The 11,376-nt window shown below is 41.7% G+C and overlaps 1 protein-coding gene across 1 annotated transcript in view; it reads right to left on the bottom strand.

Moving 5' to 3' along the window:
• Nucleotides 1–7,584: 7,584 nt before the first annotated feature.
• Nucleotides 7,585–11,376, bottom strand: part of LOC134451931 (cornifelin homolog) — a 4,501-nt gene continuing 709 nt past the window's right edge. Inside the window, exons 2-4 of the mRNA XM_063202325.1 lie at nucleotides 11,013–11,168; nucleotides 9,689–9,840; nucleotides 7,585–9,209 (exon numbers count right to left, since the gene is read on the bottom strand). Of these exons, the coding sequence (XP_063058395.1) occupies nucleotides 8,991–9,209; nucleotides 9,689–9,840; nucleotides 11,013–11,109 (468 nt within the window). The 5' untranslated portion in view covers nucleotides 11,110–11,168 and the 3' untranslated portion in view covers nucleotides 7,585–8,990. The remainder of the gene's footprint in view (nucleotides 9,210–9,688; nucleotides 9,841–11,012; nucleotides 11,169–11,376) is intronic.

The raw sequence follows: 11,376 nt of genomic DNA, 5'->3' as shown, positions 1-11,376 counted from the left end.
TTTGTCTTTGATTTGTATTTCTGACTCAACGCATTTGAAAAATGGATAACACAACATTAGCACAGTAACAGCACAGATTGAAATAATAAACACAAGATTAACACACTTTTCTATTTTCTGTCATGATTTGTAGTTTAGCATACATAAAGTAAACAAACGTTACATCATTTCTACTTCTCAGTTGGGGTTGGGTGTGAGACCATGACCACTTAAGTTTCATTTTGACCACCTGAGCATGGAATGGATTTCCAGGAAAATAGTATTTTGATGGGAACATATCCCAGATAGCCGGACACTGTAGGCCTAACGGAGTGGGGACGCAGCCGTTGTACGATGTGAGCTGAAGCTGGCACGGGTTGTAGCCACCGTTCTGCTGCTTAAATGACCACGCTGCGCTGTTTTTTTTATAGGCCTAGTGGAAGACAAGACGTCAAAGACAAAACGGCAATACACTCAACAGTAGAGACACGAATGGAGGAGAAGGACAAATTACCAACCGGTGTGAAGTGTCATTTCCCGGTGTCTTCTCTCCTCACGTTCAGATACAAAATGAGCGATTGAAACGTTACTCAAAGCGATTCTACTGACTAAGCAAACCCGTTATCATTGTGTACCTTGAAATACATTTATTTAAGGAATTTTGCACTAGGAGGCTTCAAATCTTTCCGTTTTTGACACCCTGCATAAGGCTGATATGAGGGATTTCTGTTCTTCTGCCGTCGCATCTGCTGAATCAGCAGATTCATCACAAATCGCAAACAGAGCTGTCACAAATGTCAGAGAAGTTAAATGCATGAATGGCTCTGGTCTAGATGCCCTGTGAGTGGATTGGGTTTATCAGTGAATAGAAGAGCGAGCTCAATTATTACAGTTTTTCAAAATGCATTAGCTTATACATTAATAATAGCCTAGCTGCTTTTTTCAAATCGGGATTTAATTAGCCTATAAATAGCCTATGTAGGTTTGGTAGGCCTATACGGTATAGAAATGAACAAACCTTGATACTGCATAGTGATGAATGTTCACATAATTTTGTATTGTATTACATTATTACTACATTATAAATAGGCCTATAATCATATATCATTTAGCCTATTGCAGCTTTGTAGGCCTACTATATTCATGTAATAACTGTAGCCTAATCAAACTACTCTCCCATGATTGGTTGTGACATGTCATAAGCATCCCATATAAACTTACGCCCATGATGAAATCACAAGACAAAACCAGATGTATCCGCTTCTTAGGAAACGGAAACCTCTAAAAAAAAAAATCTGAATTGTGATATATGTTGCAAATATGTCAGGATGTGGTAAGTGTTGACCACCCTGACAAAACACATCACACAGATATCTTGGAGCAGCCATGGCCTGGTGGTTAGAGTTGGTCTTTCAATCTAGGGGTTACTGGTTCGAATCCCCCCTGACCTCTCCCTTGAAGTGCCCTTGAGCAAGGCACCTAACCTCACATTGCTCCAGGGAATGTAACCAATACCCTGAAAAATAATAGGTGTAAGTCGCTTTAAATAAATGAAAGCGTCAGCTAAGTGCAGTGTAATGTAATGTAATCTTGGAGCATGCTGCTTCTGGCTATGTGGCAATTATTTAGATCTCTTCTCCAGAAATACAGATGATACATACATGCCTGGTTGATCTCGGGTCTTGCGCAATGTTCCATCAGCTTCCTGTGGAAATTAACTGTTTGTACAGTTTTAGAACAGAGCAGGGTTTAGCAAACTGGAGTGTGTGCACCCCTGGGGTTGCGCGGCCTGCCACAAGGGGGTGCACGTGCTGAATTAAGCAATGGTGGCTATGTGTGTTTTTTTTACAGCATTAATGAAAATGAAGTAGCTTTTAATGTATGGTGAATTGTACGCTTGAAGAAACATCAAGTCTGTTGGAAATGAGGATTCCCTAAATGACTGCATAATGTGCAATGATTTGTGTAAAGAAGCCCTATTTGTGTGGCCATGAGTACACCAAAACATTCGCTTAGGGGGTGCTCGAACCACATTGAAATGTACAAGGGGTTGCGGTGCGCAAAGATCACTTTTCAGAGTATCACTTATTAATCCCACGAGGGGATTAAAGGGGGGTGGGGGGGGTCCTATTCGGGGGAGTTTTCTGGGTGATAGAGAACACTGAACAGGAAAGAGTTCATACAGGCACTAGGGATGGCGAAAATTGAAAAAACTCTTAACCGGTTACTGAGACTCATTAACCGGTGGTTAACCGGTAATCTTAAATTTTAAAACGTTCGCGTGCCTGATATACACAGCACTGATTTTTTTTCATTTTTATTTTTCACATAAGCCTTTTTTTTGCTGCGCAGACAGGACCTGCCATGTCCAGCCACTGTTGCCAGATAGAAAATGCTGAAATATCGTACTAAAATCTCAAAATTATCGTTTTTTGGGAGGAAATTATTATTATAATTATTAATATTATGACAAACGGTTAACCGATGGCAGAACATTTTAACCGGTTAAAGTTGACCCGGTCGATTATCGGTTAACCGGTTACCGGTTAACATCCCTATACAGGCACTGCTGGAGTGGCACCGGTCAAAAGCACAATCCCACACAGTGAGATACGGTGAAGTTAAGTTGAACGCTCATACCGTTGGTCCTACTCATAGTGTGAAATTAACACTGGAAAATGCACTGTGTGAATTATGATGATGCTCTGTATATCCGTATATCCATAGTGTGTGTGTGTGTGTGTGTGTGTGTGTGTGTGTGTGTGTGTGTGTGTGTGTGTGTGTGTGTGTGTGTGTGTTTGTAAATTCCTATACCTGTGACCGTGGCTGTGAATTTAAACTTAACGTCAACCAGTTAACCACATGGCATGTGCTCTGTTTCAAGCATTTCACAGTGGAATATCAGGATGTCAAATCTAACACAATGTTCCTACTGATTGTGAAAGTGAAACTGAAAGCTCAACTGGGAAACTCCAACTCCCATTGTCAATGTGACACAGCCCTCCACAGCACACAAGTGCACACTGCACACAATGAAATAGCAAGGAGGGAGCAGGATTGAGCAGGATGTCAGGAAAAATATAGCAGAACAAAATATGAATAATTGAAAAAACCTGGATAACGTGCGACAAAATAAAGCAAAAATAAGACAAACAATATTCCTATTCCTTTTATTAGTTCATATCCTAGAGGGACACTGCCTCACAGGCTCACAGGAAAAATAGTGTGGCGCAACCCATGTAAGGGCGGCCTTGGCTGGAATCCACCGGTTGGCCTATATGGGGGGCCTTATCATGCTAAAGTTTGGGAAGCCCTGCTCTATGTGTTTTAAATGCAAAGAACAAGTGCTGCAATTGGTTTGTAACAATGTCCGATTATTATTTACTATGATTATTATGAATTATAATGGTCATTATTTCAACTTGCCTTGAAGAACAATGAGCCCTTTTATATGGCCTCAATAATCAGGTTATTGGAATAAACAGGTTATTGGAGTAAACCGTTTATTGCTGTTTATATGCAGTTCGTCGATTGACTGTGTTCCACTAAAGTGTGTGACACGAAGCTAGAGTTTAAGGCTTGTGATTGGCTACTTATCCTTCTAGAATGTCAATAACCTGACAATAACCCGATTATGCTGGTTAGGCCTAGGCCTGGGAACTCCCATACTGCCTAGGTCTACACAATCGTTTCGATCTCACTTGTGATTAGGTCTGGTGTTAACCAGACAAGGTTAGGCCTACATGACACGAGAAATCAGTTTATTAGCCAAAAACCCACCTGTGCCAATCAGATTTCTCATAAACCGATAACCGCAATAAACCGGTTATGCAAACTGTTTATTCAGTTTACATGAGCGCTTGAATAAACCGGTAACTCCAAAAACCTGATCATAAACGGTTTATTGATGCGCATATAAACGGGCTCAGTGACTTTGCACATGTATCGGGATGTGCTAAGTGTTGACCAATCCTGCTGTAGACTGATCCCCAACCACCCTGACAAAACACATCACACGGATATCTTGAAGCGTGCTGCTTCTGGCTATGTGGCAAGTATTTAGATCTTTTCCACAGAAATACTGCGGACACATGCCATGAACTTTGCGCAGTGTTCCATCAGCTTCCTGTGGAAATGAGCTGGTTTCCCCTGAGACGCCTTGTAGTCTACAGTTTCAGAATACAGCAGGGTTTAGCAAACTGGAGTGCGTGCACCCCTGGGTTTGCGCCGCCTGCCACAAGCTGAATTGAGCAATGGTGGATATGTGTGTTTTTATACAGCATTAATGGAAATTAAGTAGGTTTTAATGTGGTATATGGTATGCTTGAAGAAACATCAAGCCATAGGTAGCCTACACCAAAACATTCGCTTAGGGGGTGCTCGAACGACATTGAAATGTACAAGGGGGTGCGCAAAGATTCACTTTTCAGAGAATCACTTATTATAGGGGGAGGGTCCTATTCGGGGGAATCCTAGAGGAGTTTTCTGGGTGATAGAGAACACTGAACAGGAAAGAGTTCATACAGGCACTGCTGGAGTGCCACCGGTCAAAAGCACAATCCCACACAGTGAGGTAGGCTACGGTAAAGTTAAGTTGAACGCTTAAAGTCGTAGAATTTTGATTATTGTCAATAACATATTATGAAGCACAACTGTTTTTTTTTTCATAACCCCCTTATGATGACACAGGAATGAAGCTTTTCTGTGATTTCAAGTGACACTTTGATATGTTGGGAACAAATCATGGATAAATGGCTTGTCATATGACAAAGGACCTCAAGTCAAGTAGTAGGATTGTGATTATTACCATCTCTACAAGTAAAACAGTTTCATTGAATGTATTTTTAAACCCATTACATCAAGTGGAAGCCAATTGTCATGACAATTGTGTCAATGTAAAGAAATAATATTTGACTGTCAATGTCAGGTGTAGCCTGCGAAACATGAATGACCAAGCGCTCTATGTGTTCTAAATGCTAAGAACAAGTGCTACTATTGATTTGTAACAATGGCCAATTATTATTTATTATTATTAATTATGATGGTCATTATTTCAACTTGCCATGAAGAACAATGACATTGCACATTTTCATACTGTCAATATGTTATCATAAAAAAAAACATTTTCAGATAAAGTCAGTTAAATAATGTCAAATTGTCATTGTCATGTCAAACAAATGTATGGTCAGGTTTTCATGATGAAGACAATTTCTGGTGACATCATTCTAATAAATGTCAAATTTTCTCCAAACTGGTAGGCCACACCCTGGAGGGACCCTTCTTGGAAAGTTGCACGGAACATACACTCAGAATGGCGGACAAGATTGCTCTGGACCCTTTGCATGTGCTTTGCATAAGCTCCTCCCTTCTGGAAGACGTTTCTGAATGCCTTGCTGATGTAGCATGACCAGGTGAACTGACAAAAATATTATTTAATCAATGAACCGACTACGCCACCAGAGGGCGCTAAAGTCCCTCTGGAAATTGAATTACACACTAGTGCATCAAAGCACACAGGTTCGTAAGGAACGACAGAGACAGGATTACAGGGAACAATTACTTTCTCTTTAATACGTCAGGAGGTATAAAATACAGTTATTTAGGACAACAAAATAAACAAAACGTACATTGGCGCGGGACGCGTAACCACACAATGAGTTGGTTTAGGTTTCCCCTATTGAGTAGCTTCAGAACAAGTTAACACGATGTAACACACAATTAGCACAGCAAGCACATCTAGTTGAATAAGCATGCATGGAAATAAATAATTAACACAGCACACGAAGTTACACTCGGCATAAGGCCTGAGCACTGCACGTGAGAAACTACTGTAGGGTGGTCCTACTGACCAGTTACAGGTGTGTGGTGTACCCGACACGGCCAACACACAATACATCAATACAATAAGAAACAAAACAGAAATCAAACGTAAATTAATCAAACAAAAGAAAGAGCTAAGACCCACACATCACATTCTCACACACACTCCACTGAGTGTCAGCGCGCAACCACGCGCGTCACCAAACACTCTCTCCACACGAGAGTTCCAAGCGCGCACCGCGCGTCACTTAACATACTCTCCACACGCACGCACGCACGCACTCGTCCACAATAGTTGTCAAGAGAACAAAAACAGCAGCGCGTCAAGGGCCGTCGGCCCTACATATGTTGATCCCAGGCTACCTGCAGACAGAAGGCAGGGGGGGGGGGGGAGTATGACTAGGCAGCCTACATATTTAATAATTTGAAGGCAAATGGTGGAGAGTGTAACATACCCGATGGGCGAGGCACATCGCCTACGCCGACAGCAGCAAGGGCAACAGCAGTAAAACGGACAGGCTAGGTACAGCAGTTGCCTGGAACAAGATGAGGGCATGCAGCGAGTGAGAGGAATGTTTACAATTAAAATATAATCAGTCGTAGGGACAACGGGGGCATAGCCTACCGGGAGAAGTTGAGAGAATGCCCACACCAGCACTTCAGCAGAAACTCAAACGGTTACGCTCTTGGACAGAAGACGCACCGCAGGACCAAACAACCCCACGAGGGCTTCCACATCCCCGGGGAATACATATGCCTACGGGTGCGGGCTCTCCCAGTGACAACAGAACCCAGAGCCAAATGATGATCGACCAGCCGCCGCCAAAATGAAGCAGGTGTAGCGCTTTTAAAAGAAACTAAAATCTTAGCAATTGGTGCTCCTCACTCACATGACACACCGCGCCACAGCCAATTGCCGCTGTGGCTTAAAGGCACACGCACCAATATGCTACACTGAAAAATAAAATAAATAAATGTAAACACTCTTTTCTCCCTCATTCTATAGCATTGCTTAGCAAAAGGGGAGAAGAGTAGACTCTAGACAATTGTTTAAGAAATTAATTTTAGTAACTTAATTAGTAACTAATTAACTTTTTAAATAACTTTTAGTAACTTCTTTTTAGCAACTGAACTTAGTAATTTAATTAGTAACTTTTTATTTTTTATTGGACTGTGCTGCCCTAACAGCTTATGGACCTAGATGATTATAGGCCATATTGTGTTTTGTGTGTCTTAAACCCATTAATGCCTGCATTACCAACCCTAAGAACCTCATCTTGCATTAGAATGTGTTAATTCAGATGTAACATACCCACACCTTTATTAAAAAAGCTAAAATCTCAAGAGCCTGAAAGAATGCAGTGTATATGTGTCTCCAGGCACCAAAGGTCAAACAACATATATGAGTCATCAGGCTAAAATGGATTAATGTGCGTTTACATGCAGATTGTGGAGAAGTGTCATGCAAGACAAATTTCTGTGCAAACAGACAATAAACGTCTATCTTACCTTATCTTAAATTGCCATGCCTAGACAACTGATAATGCCACATAGATTTAATGTCAACTTGTCATAATAGAGGCAGCCCAAACAAGGTCATCTTGCCATAACCATATCCCAATCTCACTTAATGATAATTGTAATATAACGTTTATGACATTGACATAATGCTTATGACACATCCATGACTGCATCATGACACTGTTATGACATGTCCTGTCCTGTCATGAGCATGGCGCCGGCATCAAGTAAAATGTTGCCAAATGTTTTCAAGTCTTGCGAAGGCATTTTATTCATATCAGGCATGGTGTTTTTACTTACTTGCCCTACAACATTGGAACTCTCAGAGCTGCAATTGTGCACTGTAAATTGTGTTTGTGAAAATGAATTGTCTTGTTTCAGGGCATGGGTTTATAGTCCTAGAAGCAATAGTTCAGTTCAGTTCAATTTACTTTATCAGTAGTACCCGTAGCTACTAATATGAAGTTTGGTCACTTGCTCAAGGGTACCTCAGCCATGGATTAAGGATTCAATACATCCTACTGGTAAGTGTAACGGAGGCCAACTAGCAGAGTGTACACTGGAACGTTAGTAAACCTCTCTTCCAAACCCAAGCCTCAATAATACTGTGCAGTAGCGTTGGACTATCAGACCGGCCCTTCAGCTCAGCGCGCTCGTTCTGTGCCTCCCATCGCCGTACCAATGTAGTTGACGAAGTGGCATGTTCGCGACCCCGAGGGGGCGAACTGTGCAGGAACACTTCAATCACATGAGCACAAACTGAATCAGCAATCCTCATATCCAAAGACAAAACACTCACACCATTTGGACATGCCTTAGAAACATTTTATTTTTTATGATTGTCTTGTGACAAACAGGAAGTGATGATAAAAACACAATTGACCGTCTAAAACAGGGGTCAGGAACCTATGGCTCTAGAGCCACATATGGCTCTTTTGGGAACTGTATATGGCTCTCACTTATCTACGTAGGGTTACCAACCATCCCTTTAAATATGGAATCATCCTGTATTTATAAATAAAAGTATGGGTTCCATATTGAGTTAAACGGGACAAGGGAGATTAAAAAGTGTTAAAATGCAGGAAATTACATCTAAGAAATACAAAATTCTCCCAAACCCTCGTCATAATGAAGTTGACAGTTGGCAACCCTATTACCTGTAATCAATAAAAGCAATAACTTGACAGTACACTCTAAAATTGTTGGGCTTAATTGAAATACATGCTTTTGATTGTATTCAGAGTTTTTTAAAAGGATATGGCTCTCATGAAAATTTCTTTAAAAAAAATTGGCGTTTATGGCTCTCTCCAACAAAAAGGTTCCTGACCCCTGGTCTAAAAGGTCATGCAACAGAGATCATTTTGGTACACCCGGTATAGATAGTTGCATGATGATTATCATGACATACTACAATGAAATATGTACTGCCATAAAACTGGAAAAGTTAGAACTCGATAGGCCTAGTATAAAATATATTTTTTTTTGAAGTATAAAAAGTAAAAAGTTACACTTTTTTAGAAACAAAAATGACGTTTGCTGATAACATCAAATACAATCTGCCTTTGTACATGGGTTGACCTAAAAAGTTAAAAGTAACACTTTTTTTTTTAACATGGTCCCCATTTTTGAAGAAAAAAGACGTTTGCTGATCACATCAAATACAATCTGCCTTACATGGGTTGACCTGGATATGCTGTGTTCTGCATTAGTACGGGACCCGGATGTCCAGGGTATGCTGCACTCTGCAGTGGTAAGGCAGCAGGCTGGACATTGATCACAGTAGTTGCCACCAGTTGCTGCGTTTTGCGTATCTTAATTTCACGAGCCACCTGGCATGCGGCGCAGAGGCCGCAGAAGGCCACCGTACACAAGTCATTGCAGAGAGTGCCCTACGTTGTTTGGAGAAAGAACACAACACACACACACACACACACACACACACACACACACACACACACACAGACACACACACACACACACACACACACACACACACACACACACACACACACACACACACACACACACACACACACACACACACAAACACAAACAGATACACACACAATGTAAAATCACAAAGGTTATGAGCATTCATTTAATCACTACACACGTAATACATATCATACAGAAAGGAGACATTCAGGCATGCTTGAATACATGTTATGCCTTGAGGCTTAAATAACACAATTCTCCCCTCTACATCTACGTAAATCACATTAGTTAAAAAAGCATCAACTAGCCTGGTTCTCACTAGACGGGTTCTCACTAGACTTCTGCTGAGAACCAGGCTGCCCTTTCATATACGGCCTCAAAAGAAAACAAAACCAAACATATGAACATACAAGTGTTCAAGTCGAATGTGTACCTGTATCCCGTGCTGCTTTCTGACTCCGTAGCGCAGGGCCAGGATGACAGCGGAGGGAGCCCCAAAATCACAGCATGCTACACAATGGTTTTCACCGAATTCCGAAAGAGTCCTGCCGACCAAGCAATGGTAACACCAAAATCCACAGCAGCCTGGTTGAACAGATGCGCAAAGAAAAGCCACAAGCATACAACTTTCAGTCAACAGGTTTTTTTTCCCATTAACTTTACTGTAATATTCGCTAAACTCATTTCAGTGGTTGATGAACTTTCTAGTACAGTAGAGTAGACTAGAGTATTACTTCAAACGGTGTGACAGCCAGGCACTTTGCAATTTTGCACTCCCTTTTAGAGGCTGTTCTGCTTTTAGCCTTTAGGGAACGGGTGGGGAAACTTTTTCATTTCAGGGGCAGGGCCACTTCATATTCATCCGAGGGCCGTAAAAGTCCTCAGAGAGGGCCATATTATGAACACAAACCAGGATTTTCCCCTGCACTTTAGGCCTATATTGAAGGCAGTCACCTTTAAAACAGCCCCCCCCTTTCTCTGGGTTCCCCTAATATAACTGAATTGTATTGCTTATGTTTTTTCTAAGTTTCCTTTACAAAATATGTCATATTTCATGTGAAGCTGCATAACATTAAAACTATATCGGGGGCCAGATAAAACGGCCTCAAGGGCCGCAAACGGCCCTCGAGACATAGGTTCCCCACCCCTGCTTTAGGGCAAGCGGAGAGGAAAGCAAGTTTGTGCTTGGCGAAAACGGTCGCCTGTCAGGCTGCATTGCGACACTCACATATGAAGGATCAGGAAGCGCGCTCAACACCTTGTCTTCTTATACTTTACACTGGGTGCTTAACTTCGTCAATAAATGAACTCAAATCTCAAAAGAAAGTGAATAAAGAAGCACTCATCAGATTTCTTTTTTCATTTTTAATCGCCTCACATCACAGACGTTTCGGGCTTACACCCTTCTTCAGTGTGAAATGGCGATTTCGCCTTTGACCCCAGTAGGTGTGACTTAAATAAACTTAGTTACCCAAAATGCCACCACAGGTGTCTCCAAAAATGCCCAGTGCAGGTACCCAAAGCGCTCCACTAGAGGGAGACGCAATGGATATCCATCATTCTAACTTTACAACAATTACGCACGTTCCAGCAATCAAAACAAAACAAAAATACAAATAGAAAATTCTTTCAGTGTCCATGTCTTGGTGTCTCAGTCTTCAATAGACCAGGTTTAAAACCCCAACAAAAAGTTTTTACAAGTTGGAAACATGTCACTTAAAGATAAAAGAGCTAAGAGGGCTAAAAGAGTTACTCACATATGTTCATGTCATCGCAGACGTCAAAGAGGCCCGTAGTCCACATATCGGGCCGGCTGGCCAACAGGAGCTGCTGCTGCATCACCACCGCCGTCATGATTGGCGCTCGCCTGTCTGAACCTCAAGTCAAAAACTAATATCCGCGGCGATGACCTCCTAGATGAAGAAAGCAGACAGTTAACCCCATTGATGCCTGTTGTTGCGTTGCGCAACATTGGCCCTGGCGCCTGGAGCTGCATTATGCAACATTCAGGCCCATGAGATTTGAGAGAACTTTATTAACCCTCCTGTTATCCTCCGATTTAGGTTACATCCGTGATCCTTGGGGTCATTTTGACCCCAGCCACTTAAATGTCTACAAAAT

Source organism: Engraulis encrasicolus, chromosome 7, assembly GCF_034702125.1.
Source record: "Engraulis encrasicolus isolate BLACKSEA-1 chromosome 7, IST_EnEncr_1.0, whole genome shotgun sequence".
NCBI classification, from domain to species: Eukaryota; Metazoa; Chordata; class Actinopteri; order Clupeiformes; family Engraulidae; genus Engraulis; species Engraulis encrasicolus.
The sequence above is the reverse complement of the archived record's forward strand: the minus strand, read 5'-3'. Positions and strand labels throughout refer to the sequence as shown.